The 19,315-nt window shown below is 35.1% G+C and overlaps 1 protein-coding gene across 3 annotated transcripts in view; it reads right to left on the reverse strand.

Moving 5' to 3' along the window:
* PRKG2 (protein kinase cGMP-dependent 2) overlaps positions 1-19,315 on the reverse strand; it is a 122,638-nt gene that overhangs the window by 51,205 nt on the left and 52,118 nt on the right. For 2 of the 3 annotated variants that reach the window (XM_050790129.1, XM_050790130.1), the window contains exons 6-11: positions 18,833-18,896; positions 11,782-11,859; positions 10,091-10,185; positions 7,031-7,099; positions 3,053-3,151; positions 1,571-1,724 (exon numbers count right to left, since the gene is read on the reverse strand). In XM_050790129.1, coding sequence (XP_050646086.1) covers positions 1,571-1,724; positions 3,053-3,151; positions 7,031-7,099; positions 10,091-10,185; positions 11,782-11,859; positions 18,833-18,896 — 559 coding nt within the window. The remainder of the gene's footprint in view (positions 1-1,570; positions 1,725-3,052; positions 3,152-7,030; positions 7,100-10,090; positions 10,186-11,781; positions 11,860-18,832; positions 18,897-19,315) is intronic. The other variant, XM_050790131.1, reaches the window with a different exon arrangement.

A 19,315-nucleotide genomic window follows, 5' to 3' on the forward strand; every position in this document is an offset into this window, starting at 1 on the left:
AAGCAATCCTTCCACCTTGGCTTCCCAAAGTGCTGGGATTATAAGCATGAGCCACTGCACCCAGCCTAAAGCAAGATATATGAAATCAAGCTCTATATCTGTACCATCCAATATGATAACTGCAAATCACATGTGGTTATTTAAATTTAAATCAAATAAAATTAAAAATTCAGTTCCTGAGTTATACTAGCCACATCTCAAAAGCTCAACAGTCACATCTAATTAGTGGCTACCCTATTGAATAGCACAGATATGGGACTTCCCTCAGCACAGTTCTATTAAACAGTACTACTCTAGATACACAAACAAGTATTTTCTTAAAAGGAAATAAATATTTTAAAATAACTTTTTGATAGATTTAAAACTCCATAAGCAGGCTACGCTAGACAATTAACTAGATTGTGCAGAAATGGCTGCACTCCATATTTTGCTCATGTTTGCCGTTAGTGCTGCCCATGACTTTCAAATCAATGGTGAATTTACTGCTTCAATTATTATTGGAAAACAGATCTCAGCTTTGTTAATGGAATCCTTTTGCCACAAACTTTGATGAAAAATACCACTGCAGACAGGTATTATCTTTGTCTCTCCATAAGGCAAAAGAGACATTACACACATTATGTATCCTAAAGAACCATTTGTCCCCACCCCCATCAGAGATGAAGTAAGCACTGGGTGTGAAGTGTACTGTCCAGACTTTCCTGACAACATTTCAAATCTGCTCATGCCCAAGGCCAGCCAGCAGACCAGCGAGTCAGCAGAGTTCCCAGAAGATAAGTTATGGTGAATCCTTAAAAATCTGATGGGCAAAGAAGGACTTGGTAATTGCCAAGGCCTCAGAGCAATCTGTACCCAGTAAGGTCACAGATCTCTATTCCACAGTTTCCTTAGAAAATTTGTTCTGACAGTACCACTTTTGCTACTCCTTGGAAGCTGATAGCTCAGGGAGGGGGTGATGTGGAAGGCACAACTGAAATCAGGCTGTAAGTTCCAAGATATCCTGATCAACACTACAGAAGGCTGCTCTTCAAATATTCCCTTGCATTCATCTTCTTGTCTTTTCTCACAATATGAAATTTTGAGCAACCCAAAAATAAGATAATGAAAGTGAAATACAGACATGGTACTGGAGTTGTTTAAAGAATGTAACTATAACATTGAATATTTCATTTCTATGGCATTTTCACTTGACACATTCTTCTTTTTTTTAGTGTATAGAGACTAAAAGTGTCATGAATGTATATAGACACACATTTGCTGTTAGAAAATACATTATTTTATGTTTCCTTTTGGAAGCGCTTACTTGGTACATTGATAATTATTGAGAAGAAAATTCACAAAAGATGTGATGTAAGCTTGAACTAGCAGTTGATTATTACAAGTTACTTACTAGCACAGACCTGCTACTATACAATTTACAGAGTGAAAAGTTTACTTTCTCAATTTTGGTTCAAAGCAACATTTAAGATAGCAGTAACAATTCATATATTCCTCCAAGATATGCTGGAATATAAAACAAAAAAAAAAGTCAAAAGGCTTCTCTCAGATGCTTGAAACGTAAACCCCTTACAAGCTCAACTCTTCCGAACCCACCAACGCCCAGTGTTGCAATAATCTCAAGGTTCTGGAATGGGGATGATGAGGAAAATCTGGCCACCTTCTCCTTCAGCTGAATCATTTCCAGAGAGAGTGCTTTGGACAGCTTCCAGTTAGACATGGACCGCCTGTACAAGAGAAGTGAAACTTTACACACACACACACCCATAATCAAAAGGTGTCATGCCATACATAAATTTCACTCCTACGACAGTCTGATTTCTGCTGTAACTATGATTTATAGTTGCCACAAAGGCTATCTCAACTTCTATGGATCAGATTCAGTCCCATGCAGGGAGAAAACAATAGAACATATAAACATAAAACTCACACATACATACACATACACATACACATACACATACACATACACCAGGGAACAGACAAATGCCAAATTGAATCAATGAGAGGTAAAATGGGTATAGTTTGTGGTATTTAAAATGTACCTCTTAAGTTTCTTCTCAGTGTGGAAATTTTTTTTAATTAAATATATATATACCTCAAAAAAGCTGTTAAAAAACCACCATGAAAAGCAGTCAATGAAAAGGAATAAAGCAAGGCGGCCACTTCCTTTGCTGCATGTACAGGAGAATGCCACACTGACAATCTTTCCCACATTTTGCTAGTTTTATCAGATCTTGAAGCTTTGCATGGCTGAACCAAAATAACTGCTTTGTGAAATATGAAAAGTACATTTCTTACTTTATGTCTAAGTATTGTTGTTTGGAAATACCCATTTTTTTCTCTTTCAATAAGGTTTACTGCTCCAGGTTACATATTCATAAATTATTACCACAAAAGGCCTTCAGCATAAAAATTGCAAAAACATATGTGAAGTACTGATTGAATCTTCTAATTGAATTCAAATTTAAGTTTTCTAAGAATTTTGACTATATGGCTTTGATAGCATTATCTAGTGAACATATGCTTAAGCATTCACTCTAAAAAAATGTTTCAGCAAACAATTTTCAAATAATTTTCATTTAACAAAGTAGAGTTTTCTAGTACATAAAAAAAATGAATCACTATCACTACATTTAGAGACCTACCCAACCCCCTCCTCCACATATCCCTGGGCAATAGTTTCTTTACATTTTGAAAAAATTCTAACTATAACCCTGCTCTTTACCTCTAATCAAATATTAATGTCTTTTTGAGCTAAGTCACCAGGCAACATAAAATATCCCTTTTGTAAGTCCCTGGATTAGAACATTTCTCCCTAACGTTCCTACTCATCACCCAAAATAAAGGAGCAGACTATTTATAATAGACTTAGATAATATCCATTCTAGTGGAAGTGGTGGTGTCTTTGTGGAAGAACAATTAAAAAGAACTCTCCAGAATTTTCTAGTGAAGGCACATTAAAAGTTACCACACAGCAAGTCACACCCTCTGTCCCCTTCTTTATTGGCTGCCAGAAGTCAGTTCCAGCTCAGGAAAACATTCCTCCACTTACTTTGCATGTCTTTTTTCATCATCACGGTTCAGGTTTGCCACATATCCTTCAAGGTATTTTTGCAGCTCTTCAAATGTACCAACAGTTTGGTTGAATGTTCTAAATAGATAGAATAAAATAAAATGCTCCGTGCTGATAGTTACCAAGGCAACTTGACATTCTTCTAAGCTCATAAAACACTAGCTGGTTATTTATGACTTTCTAAATCATTTTTAAATAATTTATGAGATATTAAAGTGGATGTAATATGTAGAATGGTTATTAAAAGCCATATAAATTGATCCTTTGAGTTTATAAAAGCAAAGCGGCTATTAATGAGAACAGAAAACATTTTTTATAGTTTTCTGCCTTGTATTTAAGGTTTAACAACAATTTTTTTAAGAAGATAGTGGGAAGAGAACAGCCTTACATGATGTGTTTACCGAATCAACAGGTTACAGGGGTTGCAGATTCTTTTAACTTTGCTTAATTAAGTTAAGCTATATATCTTTTAAATCGAGAATAAAATTTATCTTGTCTCAAGATAACTCTCTCCATTTCACATTCCTTCATAATTAAATCTAAATCATTTTACCTTACTTTAGTAGTTCTCTGAGGATTAGCCAACATCTCATTACCTTTCTCACCCTTCCTGGATCACAGGTTCCTCATGGGCCTGATCTAATCTCTCTGTCTCCAGTCCATGATCATTGGGAATTCTAACACAGTCCTATGCCCTTGAGAAAAAATAATCCCTTTCCCCACCAGTGAAAGGCCAACTTTCTTGATTACTTCCAATGCTTCCCTGCTTCTATCTCCAACAATCTATCTTGACTTGTAATTATTAGGGTACTTCTTTTCCCTACTACAAAATAGTATCCTTCTTAAAAGTAAAGACCATGCTTTAATCATCTTTGTAACATTTTAAGTACCTGGTACACAGTAGAATGAAAAGAGTGAGTTTACCTCAAAATACCTAAAACTAATAAGCCAGAGCCACCTCAGTATTGTGCTGTCTCAACTTACTGCCTCTACCCATTTACTTGACAACCAATCTATATTTACTTTATTAAGCACATATTACATACTGTGCAGAGTATTTTTCCTTTTCTCCTCCAGATCTATTCTCTACTCTTTTCTAGCCTGTTCTATGGGCTGACCTTTGTCGACTGAAGAGTAGTGAGACATAAAACAGGATGGTTATGAATTTTCTAATTTCCAATAGTTGAAATTTTCTGTTAAAAAGGAAACACTCTTACTTTGTTTTACTTTTATTTATTCTATACTTCAGCATTATTTTGCTGGCTATTAAACTAACTGCAGTATTGCTGTAAACAAATTTTATTTTTTAAATAGAGGTGAGACCGGTGCTATAGGTCTCTAGAAATTCTCCACTAACTAATCCTAAAGTCAAGTTTAAACAGCTACAACATTGTTGCTGTGATATTCATATAGCTTACATTAATTCAGATGCTATAGTCTGAGCAATAACTAATGAGCTTTTTTTGAAATTTGTACCAATGGTCAATGATAGAGATGTGACAAATAGCATTTCCCATTTGTTTAGAGCTCTTGCCATACAGCAGGGTTATTTCATATTTTATCACTTTTAAAAATAGGAAATATAACTCAAACTTTAACTCTCCTTCTTGTAAGCATTTGTTAAAATCATGAATTAAGAAAGAAGAAATAAAAAGCCATTGGCTTTCAGGCACTATATTTCATTGCAAGGATGGTGCCCTGTATTCAGCCACCATCTGGTGAGCACTTCCCATATGCCAAGGACTATGTCAAAGGCTGGCACTGCAACCGCAGTGAACAAGTTACATGTTTCTGTATTCATGAAGCTTACAGAAGCGTGGGGAGACAGATGTTAAATAAAGCAATCAAAGTGTTATAATATGACAAGCGTATAAAGGCTGCTATGAGCGCATTATTGTGGGATCTTATTCTAGTCTATAAGTCATAGCTAGGATGATCATATAATTTATCATCCAAGCTGGAATATATTTCAGAGTGACATGATGTGTCAATATTAAATATGCTGGTGTAATCTGAACTGTCTCAGTAAATCCAAGATGTAAGTAAACCTAGTTATAGTTGATAATCAGTTTGTCTCACCCACAGAAAAAATTCACATAATTTTTATGTCTCATTGTGCCTAATGCAATATTTTGTATTTTGCAGACTCTAAATTACACATATGTGAACTAAACATTTTAAAATTATAAACTAGCAAGTAACTTTTAAGCCATGTAAAATTATTATATCCTCTTTATGGATTATGAATACATGAGATATTTTATAAATACGTGGTGTATGTGATTACAATGAAGAAAAAGGAAATGAGTTCCTCCTTTCTATCCTATTTTTAGTCCTAGCATTTTGCATCCATTTATAATATTTTACCACACAGCTAATGCCACTGAGTGCTTGCACATATTTTAAGGAACATGTATACAAGACAATGCATTATTGATACAACACTGTACCAATATATTTTCCATTTGAGAGTTGGCATCCAAAGATTACCTTTATCTGAACACAATTGGCACTTTTCTAGTCCTACGCTTTTGCTTGAGGGTTTTATTTCACCTAGGGGGACCTCGACATTTCCTCTTTGCCTAGAAAAGTCCTATTAATACTTTAAATCCCTTTTCCACACCGAAAAATTAAAATAAAACCTTAACCACTTTACTGCATACTGATTGCTCTTCTTTTTGAACACATGCTTGGGAGCCAACTGGCATGGTGGAAAGCATGGGGAAAATGAGTTAGGAAGCCCAGACAGGGACGGCTCCAACACAGGGAGCACTGTTGGGGAAATTATTTAACCTACCTGGGACTCATTTTGTATCTGTAGAGGAGAGAATTAAAACAACTCTAAGTGATATTAAGAATTATAATTAACATTTCAGGCATGTTAGCATTATTGTGGTCATGCATTACATATAATACTTAGCCTTTAGAAATGCAACTAAAATGTATAGATAAAATAATTTTATGTTGGGAATTTGCTTAAAAATAGTGTGGAGATAGCAGAAAGTGGTAAAGGGGTATAGATAAGGCATCAATTGATCATTGTTTAACTTGCATTATGGGTTCATGATACCATTCTATTTTTTGGTCTGTTTAAATTTCTCCATAATAAAAATATATTTTTAAATGCTCTAAAATTTTTTTCCAGCTCTATATCTCTAGAATCTATGTTCAATGAATGTTGTATTTATTTAGCAGTCAACTATATACTACCTTGTGATATCTGTTGTCATTTTATAATTTTTGTTAATATTTCCTATGAGTATGCTCTATTTCTTTGACTACACTATGACTTTTCTGACAGTGGCCTGCCTTTGGTATCACTGAATTTCCTTCATTTTGTCAAGTAGATAACCAATAAATATTGAATTGATTAATGAGAAACCCAAGGGGGCAGATTCAAACATGATTTAAAATGAGTGATGGATATAAAATGAGACTTATTTTGAAGAATAACCTAAGACAGTTAGAGATTAATATTGACACACATCACTTATAAATTACCACAAACATTCAATTAAAGTGACTCTGGAAAAATATGTAACTAATAAATATTTTATGCTTTGAGAGAGGTTTTGTTCAAAACATTTTTGACTACTAAAGGCATTTTAGAAATAAATTTTATAATTGTTCACTATATTGTATAGAAGAAATCCATAAGTGAACTAATAAACTTACTTCCCTAGAAGATGCAGAATTTAAATCAGTCTATTGCTGATATTTATGTATAAACTCTGCACACAAAATATTTAGCCTGCCAGCATCTGCCCCTGCCACAGACCAATTCAGATCAGAAGGCCCTGTTCCTTCCCATGAATTTTAATAGAATGTACTTGCAGCTGAGATCGGCCAGTATTTCCAAGTGGTGATGAATGAGAAAACAGATCGGCCTTGGAGTAACAGAAGGCCAAGTCTTCAAAGGTGGCAGTGGCCTGCCTCCTCCAACATCAGTATACTCACTCTCGATCTATAACCAGGCATGCAACATCATTTTCTTCAGCAATAATGTTAGCTGACCTGACATCATCACTGCAAACAAAAATAGGAAATTCAGTTTTCACTATAATTAGAAATTAAACATCCACTTTTATTAGGGAATGTACTAACTTTGTATGAAAACACAACCATCACTTAAACCTCCCCAAAACTGCTTTTATACATCATAATTTATATCTCCCAAAAAAGATTTGAAATATGCCCCAACAGAGGTTATGTACATAAGGAATTCAGAGGAGAAGAAGATAATTGCACTGGGAACAGAGAAGAATAAGTGACAACAAATGTTTATGGAATCTCATTCCGAGCTTTGTGAAAGTCCAACTAAAATAGCTCTCCTCTGACCAAAGGAGAAGTATTCATTAACAAGAAGGCAAAACTGAAATTAACTGATCAGAGAAATGTATTGGAAAAACAGTCAAGTAATTAGCATAAGATAAACCAATCATTAATAAAATAAAAAAGTAATTTCAGTGCCATATCACCCAATTAATTAAATACTAAAATACTTTCATTTCAAAGTGTAAAGTGTATATTTTTCATCAGAGCATGTCTTAAAATTGGTAAAGTATAATGTAATTAGCAGCATTTTCTTTTTCTTAGGAGTATATAATAGAGCAGTGCATCTTATAACTGATATCTTGCAATTGTATATGATCTAATGGTTGCAAATTTAATTACCTAATGAATGCCAATGGGTATCAGGTAAAGTACTTCTTTAGAGACCTTTACTTATATTAGCTTCCTCCCTCTATTAGTTATAAACTAAAAGACACACACACAAATGGTACATCCACAAGGCACCCCACGCTCTGAGATTCATTTAAGGTGACTTGGGAGTACCAAGCATACCCTGGAGTACACTTTGGGACTCTCCTAGACAACTTCATCAAAAATGTTATCACACAAAGTATATTTCCTTTACCTTCTCTTAGTAATGGGACAGGAAAAACACTGGCAGCCCATCTCTACTATTTCAAAGAAGACCCCTATCTACCTAGCTCACATTCTGAGACCTTCTGACATAACTCGCTGTCCCTCCCAAGTTTACAGGGTCCTTGTTAGAAGATATGAGTGAAAGCACTTCAGTTTCATGGACCTTTGAGACAGGAGCAGGTAGTTTGTACTTGCATATGTAAAGGTAGAGACAGAGATAGAGATGGTGGATGTAGAGCCAGACAGATCTAGAAATAGATATAAACATAGACACAGACACAGACATGATCTTGACTGTGGGCCAACCATTTGATTTGTGAGCTTAGAGAAAGGAAAGGCATATGGTATTCCTTTTGCATGTCAGTATCATGATTCTGACTGAGAATATTCTCTGCAAACATTTTACAAGTATTAGATGTATGTAAATACACTTATATTTCTTTCATAGTAACTGTGTAAGTTCCATAGATTTATTTTCGCACATCAAATTCTGAAAGAACTCCAGGGACTATTTAATGTCAAGTCATGGAAATATACAGAATATAAGGAATACTGAATTATGGTCAGTGGCCCTAAAACGTGATAGCATTAAAAGGCACAAAAATATAAAAATATTTATCTCCAACTTTCCTTCTCGTTGATTTTAGCTTAATGCTTTCAAACACCTTTAGGAACTGAGTGTCTATATTAAACATAAATTCCCCTGCTTTTTTATGGGAAAACACTATAATTGGCTAGCCACAACATACAGCATAAATTACTTCAGGCTCAGCAAAACTGAATAACATCTTTTCTTTCAAGAGCTATTTTGACTCTATACTGCATTTACAAAGTTCTGTGCACTTACAAGCTTCAGCTGTTTTGCTTGAAAGTATGAGAAAACCTTTAAGTGTTAAGAACAAAGACATTGAAGTCCTGGATAATGATATTACGTTATTATATTGCATGAATGTATATTCTGTTACAAAGAAACAAAAAGAAGAATAATTTTCCTAATATTGAAACAAGTTCATTACTAGCTATAAAGTGGTAAAGAAGAATTCAGTTTGTCTTTAAATCCCACTTTTAAATTATTTACATAATAGCTAAAACTTTATTTTTAGTAGTTGGTTTTCTTTAAAAACTAAGAGATTTATGATTTTTAAAGACTCAAATTTGTGTTCAGGTAATATCTGAACACTTTTTCTTTGTTCTGTACTTATGAAAACCTGATCTACAAATCAGCAGAATTGGGGTTTCATGGGCAAAGGTTAAGAAGACAAATGAACAGGAAGACTATTCCTTTTCCAAAATCATACAGTTGAAACAAATGCATTTAGTCATATGCAAATTTTAACTTATTTCTTAAGTAATTCCAAGTATTAATTTGAAAACATAGACAATTCCAATAAAGTGTGTTGCTCTAACTTTAACTTAATATTTTATAAAGTTATTTATATTTAGGAAAATGCATTTGATCAGACTTGAGGTTTTTATGAGTTCCAGGAAATGCAAAGTGTGCCTCAAGCCATTTAATTAACTTTTAAAAATATTTCTTCCACAAATTAGATCAACAGTAAATAAACTCATACCTCAAGACTGAAAGTTGTGCTAAAAATTTCAAATGTACTACTTCAAGTTGTTTTTAAAACTTGCAAAATGAGCTGATAAAAATTCTTAAGAAAAGACTACTTTTGACTTGATGATTTAAAAGCACACAAAATATATACAATTATTTCATAATTTTTTAAAAGGTCAAAACTCTGAAGTAGGCAATATTTCAAACTTTGGAAATATAAAAGTCTGTTTATAAGGGTAATTTTTCTAGTTTTAATCTTTTCTCAGACACTTTTTTGAAACTAAAAAGTTTAATAGAACACCAATTTCATTTTCACTAGCAAACTTAAGATTTTCCAATTATTTCCTCTGCAAATTAGTATACTTATTTCCTACATAAAAAGCATTCTAAGAAATCACTTCAAAATATATAATATTAGGATATTTGTTGCCATTAACTTGGTAGCTCAATTTAACAACTCTAAATGATTTTATATAAAAAATAGTCAGAGCATTTTATCTAAACTATGGCATATAAATTCATGAATTCACCTGATAAGAGCTTTTTCTCCAAAGTATTCTCCTTTCTGCAGTGTTTTTATCAGCTGTGGTTGATCATGGCCTTCTGTACTCTGTGTTACTTTTACCTAAACAATGTTAAACAATACAAAGAAAAAGAGACTGAAGGAAAAGGAGAATCTGAACACACATTCATTGAAGCAAACCCTCCAGACCTAGATAAACTTGGACAAGGAAAAAGACAATACTTTGTTTTAATTTTATGGCAATTAGGACAATTACCTACATTCAACCCATTTTGATAGATGTGAGAAATCTTATGGTCCAATATTATCAAATAACTACCCACTGTAAGAGGAACATTCACCATCTAAACTCCACCTCCTAAAGTTAAATTTTAAATGTGAATCCAGTGATTTCTTCTGAGAGATCCACAAAGCAAATAATAATGGTCTTGTGGGAACTTTTTCTATTTTAAAAAGCCTAATAGAGTTGACAAATTAATCAAAAATAAGGTTGAGTATCAGTAGTTCTGAGTCTGGTATCAATAGATTGACTGGCTGAATCCTGTGCATCTCCTAAAACTGAATGCAGAATGTTGATTGAAAAAGGGTCTACCACTTTCATGGGCATCTCAAAGCAATCTGTTTCCCAGAAAGGCTTAAGAACCCCCCACCCAGCAGGGCCAAACAGCAAAAGCCCTGTTTGTGGTTAGAGTTATTCCAATTCGACATGGTAACAAGTGCTGCTTTAGGCTGAATAGAAATTCTGTTTGGCATTTATGTACGTCACAATGAATTAAAAATTTAAAAATAATAAACGCAATTTTTTATTAGCAAGAATTCTTTCAAAGTATGGGGTCTAGGCTGGAAAAAAATGACAGGAAGCAGTTCTGAGTGTTGAAAAGTTTCAGAGGTTTGAAACTATTTTGTTCATGTTTTTCCTTCACTTGGGGCCAAATTCAAAGTTCAACCACAATCCAGTTTACAAATGGCAGTGCCTGACTCCCTGATGATAAACTCTTCCAGAGAAGAGATAACATACATAAAAATCTGCCAGTTTATACACACAGGTACTCAAGAATTGACCCCTCCCTTCAATATTTCACAGATGTTTTTCATCTCTGAGTAACATTGTTGAGTCAACATTGGAACAACTGGCAACATGTTATCCATTCAATATCTAGGTTAAGAAAAAGACTTATTGTACATGTTAATATAAATTTTGCATCAGCATCTAAGTTCACTTGAGTTGTTTTGTATCAGTTGAAATTCTGAGCCATATTAGTTCTATAAGCTTGATACCTAATTGTTAGAGTCTTCAATTGCTGAATTCATTCTCCACCTGCTACTTGTCATATCTGTTGGATAAGAAAATACTCTAGTACTGATCTTGGAATCTGAGGATGATTGAGAATCACATATTCATAGCCAGAAGGGACCTTATAAATAATCCAGCCATCTCATATACAATTAAGCTAGGTCTACCCCCAAAAAATCAAGTGACCTACATAACATTACTAAGAAGTGATTATTTCTTAGGGGGTCCTGTGGCCTCCGCTCCAAACCCAGTGTTCAAACAGAATTGCATGGGACTCTACCGGTAGAAGCTCCTTTATCTGTCCAAAATGGAGGACCTATGTTACAATGCAAAGCATAGTTGAGTTTATGGCAAACTGATTTAAAATAATCTTTTTGATTTAGTAAGCTTTAATTAATAGTTACCTTTCCTTTTGCCAAAATGAAAAAGGTACTTCCTTCCTCGCCCTCTCTAATGATGTAATCTCCTTTATCATAGTATTCCTGTTGGGATGAGAGAGAAAGAAAATGTTAGATCAAGTGGAGACATACAACTGAAGACATAAAGGAAGCAGAACTCCTTTTGTCTTTGAAATGAGTATTTCACACCTGTTTTGGGGTTTGTTTGGTTGTTGTTTTTGCCTATTGTAACTGCAAGCTTTTCTTACATGGCAGTCATAAACTGTAGAAAAGTAAGGAGACTTTTGCTTTATTATCTGCACTTATGTTTTCTTCTTTCACAGAGTAAATTCACCTGGCATACTGAATTTCAGGCATGGGGTCCAAAGATATAAAGAGAAACGAGAGCCAGGCAACATAACCAGCTTTCACCTGCATAATCTAAATATAAACTGTTTGGTGATCAGCAACATTCTAAAAAGTGAGTCTGGGGTCTAGAAAAAGAACAAGTGATTATATAATATCCCCAATGGATATTAGGAAAATTACCCTTAATTTCTAAGTCCTTGAAAAGCAACTTCTCGGGAAGATTCTACATTCACAGTAGGTAATGCTGTCATAATACTATATCCAAAGATTTCTCATCATAAAACATTGACATTGGAAATTTTTACATGCAAATTCTATAATTTAGATTTATCCTCATGAAATCTCAAATTATTGCATATTTCTTTTCATTTGTTAACATCTGTTTCTCTTGTAAATGTTTATGTGATTAGAAAATTCTTGAGGAGGGAAAAGTAATCTATCCACCTGTCAGACCAAAAGAGCAACTAAAGATCTCAGAAAACAAAGGATAGATTAAACTGTCCACCTCTACTTTGCTTTAATTTGATCTTGTCTTAAAGTCACAGAACTAAGATGGATCTCTTAATTATTTATACAAACAAAAGTGGCTTCTTTAATTTTTAAAAAGGCATAACTAACCACATAATTGCTCTCTCTTGTTTTTCTTTTAGACTTGAAAATAAATTCCAAACTAAACTACTTTTGTGTCTGTTGTTTTTCAGTACTTTCTTGATCATTTATTCTTAAAACCTATTTACATTTCTGGAATAAATATCACTCCTAATACTAATATGCCTTTTATTTTCATAACACTATGTACATTTTATAAGACATGTCAACATCTCATGGAAGGAAGCATAATATTTTTGGAGTAAAAAGTACTTTGAAGCCAAACACATCTATATTCAAATCCCAGTTTACAATCAATTTTACTTTCCTCAACCGATAAAATTAAAGTAACAACACTTATCTTCAAAGATTTAGGAAAGCGCACGAGTTTTCTATTGCTGCTGTAACAACCACAAACTTGGTGGCTTAGAGTCACACCCTTTTAATATTTATAGTTTCTGTGAGTCAGAAAGTCTAGGCACAATGTTGCTCAATTAGGTTTCTCAGTTAGGGTCTCTCAGGATGGAGCTCAAGGTATCAATAGGGCTTATGTCATTCCGGAAGCTCAGGGGAAAATTCACTTTCAAGGTCATTCAGGTTGCTGGAAGGATTCACCTGCAGGATAAGATCCATTTCCTTACTGACTGACAGTGGGAACTGCCCATCAGGTCTCTCCCATTCCTGCAGAGAGCCTCTAGATTCTACTTCTGCTGCATCTCTCTGACCCCAACCAGAGATAATTCTATGCTCATGTAACTATACTCAATAGTCATTCACCTAGCCAATTCATGGTAATCTATTTTAAAGTCCCAAACTTTAAGCATACCATTAAAGTCCCTTTTGCCATGTAATATAACATATTCATACATTCCAAGGATTAGAATCTGGATATCTGGAAGGGGGGGTGGGGCAGGGAACCATTCTGCCTACCACAATAAGTCAATGAAAGACAATGTTGTCTGAAATATTAGGAGCATCTGAAATACAGTAAATGCACAATTAATCATTGCCATGCTAAGAAGGAGAAGGTAATGATTTGCTCAGCTGTTTCCTACATCTTCGGGACCTCTATTTCCTTTTCTGTAAAGTTAAGATTGTGTTTACTGCTACACCTAATGTCGTTTGAGGACTAGTTAAGATGGTGTATCTAAAGTACCTGATGGAATGTTTAGTACACACTAGGTATCTGGTGACTGTTCATCTTGTGAAAGAGGCTGTGAGCTGGTCTTGAAAGTCTTTCAGAGGAATATATGACTGTCTAGGTAACTTACACTTGCCAGCCTTTCTGCATTACCTATGGCCATGTGATCAACTTTCATCTAAAAGAATATGAGTGGAAGTGATCTGTGACACTTCCACACCAAGCCCATGCATGCTTCCATGCATGTATCTTTATACTTTTTCCCCAGTTATAATGGCATGGCCCATACAAACCTAGAAAACCACATGTTGAAAATGGTAGAGTAGACATCACCTTGGGTTCCCGAATGACTGTGTGGAGCCAATTGGGACTATCTTCCCTGGACAGTTATGTTAATGAGAGACAAACTTCTGTTTTATTTAAGCAATGATATTTGGCATTTCTTTGCCTCATAGTTTGTTTACTCAAACCCTTCATCCCTTCCCAAATTTAGCTTTATCACAAACCTTGACTATATGCAGTGTGATTTTACAGTGGAGATGACTATGACCCTTACAGGATGATCCTCATCCCCCACACAGTCCAGCTGTCTTCACCATGTAGCTAACATTCAATGTTCTTTGCTATAGCTGCTGGGATTGTGTTCCATGTTCCTATTTCAGACAGTCTGCTCTTCAAGCTCCCCTGTTCCCATCACAATTTTAGTCCTCATTACCCACATGGAGCAGAAGAAACAAGGAGAATTTCTGAAGTGCTGTTAGGCTGTTCTTCAGTTATTACAAAGCCTTTGATGTGTGCAGAGGTGTGGCTTTAATTCCTGACAACCGAATAACTTCAAAGGGGGGAAAGCTTGAAAGGAGACACTGAGGAAGAACTTTGTTATTTTTTAAGGGACAACCTTACTAGTGGTATTTTTTTCCACGGATGATTCTTTGTCACCCAAAACCATGGGAGGAAGATAAATAATACCTCCCAGTGTGTTGACAGTAACTTCATAGATCAGAAAAGGCTGTGGAAATAGGTCAGACCAAAAATATACAGTGGTAAGTACTGACTGTGATGCTAGACTGCCCAGTGTTTGTCAACTGGGGAGTGCAACCAGTCAAGCCAGGGTGGTCACTTAGACCAAAAAGAGAAATGCAAATAACGTTGTTATTGTCCTTGTGGTTACATTGCAGAGGTGTCCCTTAGAGGACCAAGAAGCCATAGACCCTATCCTGCAGAGCAATGGTTTTCAAGCATTTTTTACCCTCACCAACAGTAAGAAATACATTCTACATGTACTCACAATACATACACAAGAGCACGTACACATATTTACACAAAATAGAAACATTTTTCAAAATAATACTTATACTTACTATTCTGATTTTTTAAATGTTCCTTTAAATTGGTTTCATAACCTAGTAATGAGTTTTAACCCATTTTTACCGTAAACAAAATGTTCATTCTGTGACAAGCTAGCAAAATGCTAGAGCCTGAGTACCTGTAAATACAATATATAAAACCAGAAGGAAATTCCAAAGTGACGGAGGACAAAGACAAACAAGGAAGGCAACGACTTCCCTAGAGTCTTTAATTTGCAGCTAGAAATCTTCTTTACAGGTATCTTGCAAAAAGCAAATGAAATCTTCATCAAAAAGAAGTATTGGAAGTACTGATGATATACAACCAGATGTGTAGTACACACACACATGCACATGCCTCTGTGCATTATGTGACTATGTACTCAAGTGTGTTGGTTAAAAAATTGTTTACAGTTAGTTATCTATGTTGTTACTAGTTAATCTTTGTTTTCCAAGTACAAGAGTTTAGAACACCTCAGAAATTTTAAAGCAAGCACACCTGGATCAGGTGGACCCAGTCAGCCATTCGGGCATGTAGCACCTGATTGGTTATTTTCAAAGAACCAGACACTACAAAATGAAAAACAACAGAAGTTATTCCTATTTGGGTGAGCCAATCATATAGAATTCTATGATTTAAATGTTGAAAGAGCTCATAGAGATATGGCCCACCACTCCATTATTTTGTAGATGAGGAGATGATATGCTAAAGTCCACCACAATTCATTGACAGCTGGTAGAGTGACAGAGGCAGAACCACAAGCCCTAATCTCCAGACTTTGGACTAGTGAACTTTCTACAACACCTGGCTGCCCCACCTTTAGCTCAATGATTCATAAACTGTAGCAAAATTTACAATTATTTCCACTTTCTTATGACTCTGGATTTAACCATTAAGATGACAGAAAAAAAAAATCCTGGTTTATGCAAGTGTTGGTAAGGACTACAAGAAAGACTAGACTTTAAAAAAGTGATTCAAATGTAAAATTCCCAAAGAAAGAGGCAGATGGTTGCAAACTCTAAACATTCATAACTAAACCAGTGCCTCTTAGACTTTAATAAGCATAAAAATCTCACCATTAGAGTGTTAGGTGTGGATTTGGGGGGCCCAACTTGAGTTTCTGATTCAGTAAGCATGGGGTGGTGCCTGGGAATATGCCTTCTCATCAGCACCATGGGCAATCTGACTAAGGGCAAGGGTGCTCCACACTACACCCTCATCCCAGCCTCATACACCTCAGCTTTATGAAAGACAGCAGGTTAGAGTCACAGTGCAAAAGGCCAAAGGGTCAAATACCAAAGCACTGTGACTAACAGGTGACTTTATGATGACTCACAATGTTTGTAGTTCAGAAGGATGTCACAGTCAAATCTCATGCTTAGTGGATTCATCACCATATGTGGGAGCAGAAACTACTTCCACTCTTATCTTCCATACTGCACAACTGCCTGGTGCATAAGTCACACTGTTATTTTCATTGTCGTTAATCTTTACACTCCGTGCTGAATCTATATCGTGCTTTTACAGTTCTCATGAGTTAACTCTTAACAAACTCTAGTCTGTTGGTGTTATTCCCACCCTCGTTTTCTTATCAGAACACAAGAAGAGGCTTAACGGCAATGGCTGCCTCTATAACTAAATGTTCTGAGTGATTTAAGCTAAAGCAAGAAATGCTATTGAAACATTGCACAATCGGGGCCATTTGTTCTAGGAGTTCAACCGTCTAAGTTTCAACAAACACATCAGATCAACTACTTGGTGATGGGAAATTCTGATTCTCCCTTCCCTACGCCCTGCTACACGCAAAACTCCCAAATCAACTCCTAAACTTCATGACAGATTTAGCTTGTGTTTTTCAAAGATTATGGGGACAGTTTATGGGACAGCTGGTCCTAGAACTCTGGACGCTATCAAAACTGATGCAGTAGTGATTGGCTGTTGTCAGGACCAAGTTGATAGGTCATTAGTCCAAGCTACGCTGGTAAATACCAGGCTTTTCTTAGCACTAAATAGATCCCATTACTCCCTTGTTAATCACTTTCACATTTGAGAATTTTCACACATCACAGAGACACATTTGTTTGCCAGGTATGAATAAAGAGCCCTTTATAAACTGTGCTGCTGTCTGCAAATGCTGAGATACAGTGAATCCTTTCCAGGGTGTTTGAAAAGATGAGTTTTTCAAATTTGAATTGTGTGTTAATTATTACTGGATTTGAGCCCCCATCTATATATTCTGTAGCAATTGCCTGTGGCTGCTATAAATATGTCTAATTTACCATTTATTTTTAATGATACTAAATTTTCGTATTTGCTGTCAACATAGAAATCCCCTCTGGTGAATCTACTCTATTAGTATTATATTAAAAACAGATTTCCTTGGTTAACAAAAAAAAACACTAGGGCCTCTCCAGCTTTAAATAAAAAAAAAAAAAAACACCGTTAGAAATTAGGATGAATTATTAATTTGTAACATCTGTGATTGGGTTATGTTACAATGAGAGACTCTCAAGAGACCCAGGGTAAGCAATCTTCTTGAAAATGACTTCATATCTGAACCCCCTGGGGGCACAAGGCCAGGCACTGTGTCATCATGGTCTGTCCTTGATAAACTGCTTGATGGGTTCCATGAATTGTAAATGGAAACACTGCTGGTGTCACTTACACTTAAGGATAAAATGGTCCCTACTCCCTGCTTGACAGATATTAGTTACATTGTATATTGTGATTGACAGAGGCATGAATCTGTCAACAATCAGCCTTGCAGGGTTTTTTTGGGGTTTTTTTTCCCCTCCCACTGAGAACAGCTTTATAAAAGCTTGAATTCTATATGTGACTCCTTTACTATTCCTTACCTCCTTTAAACTCCATAAAAGCCATCTGGGTTTCAATAAAACTGACCCCTCAAAAAGTTAAAGAACGTATTTGCTTTGAATTTTAATCTCTGAAATCTGAAGACGTTTTCACAAAATGCATATCGTTAGAATCCAAGGTACATGTCGTAAAAGCATTATTCATGAAAAGACTTGACTAGTCTTGGACTAGAACCAACCATCTGGGTGATGCCTAAAATGACTTTTTGAACACATTCCAATATGCCGTTTCCCCCTAGATGTTAAAATAGATAAAGTGCTTCTTAAGTAGAGTTTTTAAAATGTGTTTTTGTGGCCTAGAGCGTTCAAGTAGAAAGTGTTTCACAGCCTGACTCAGAGGCTTGCCACCAAAAGGACCAACATACCCTTTCTCTGCTCCAGTTCTTAATTATGCATCAGTGACTCCTTTATACTATGAAAACTCTGTAAGGGATTGTGATGTTAATTGCAGAAAATCAAATGCTTCTTGAGTAAGGCAGGTTTGTTTTATAAGATATACTAAAAAGATTAAAATATGTAAATCAAATTTCACTTTACACATGCAAATCCAATTTCCTTTTATACATCTAAAGAGTTTAAACCTTTCTCCACCCCTTAAGGCAGCATGAGTTAGCTTAAGGTTTTTCATCACAGAAAAAGGCTCTTGGTCTCTGTAGACTGGTGCTCTGATATCTTTTTCTTATTTATTTATGGTGTTAATAATATAACTACATTCTAATATCTTCTACTGAAATTTATTTTTTACTTCAAAATTTCTTACCACTTCCAAGCAGTCAATGATCTTGGTTAATTTATCTTCAGGTAAATTCTTCAGCAAGGATACACTTCAAAATTAAAAAGAAACCTTTAATTACCTTCCTGAATTAAGCTATAAATATACACATATGCAGGTTCTAAAATCTTTACAAACATTTTTAAAAATATAATGCACTTTGATTCTTCCAAAGTAAATGTCCAAATAACTGAAAACACATCAATAACTGAATTTCATATACACTGGAAATTATAGATATATAATCACAGACATGTGCCATAGGCAAATAAATGAAAATAGTAAGATACCAGATGGGGGGAAAAAATCACATTTTGTCTATTTGGTAAAAATAAATTTATATTTGTTGTTGGTTTTCAAAATGAATTGCATTTTGCAATTTGTTCCTCTCCACATCTCAGTATCTCTTTTATTAGTTTGTGCGAGGAGCTCTGCTTCCAGTGGAGAATCAGATTTCTGTCTAAATCCTTA

The sequence above is a fragment of the Macaca thibetana genome, chromosome 5, assembly GCF_024542745.1.
Source record: "Macaca thibetana thibetana isolate TM-01 chromosome 5, ASM2454274v1, whole genome shotgun sequence".
NCBI lineage: Eukaryota > Metazoa > Chordata > Mammalia > Primates > Cercopithecidae > Macaca > Macaca thibetana.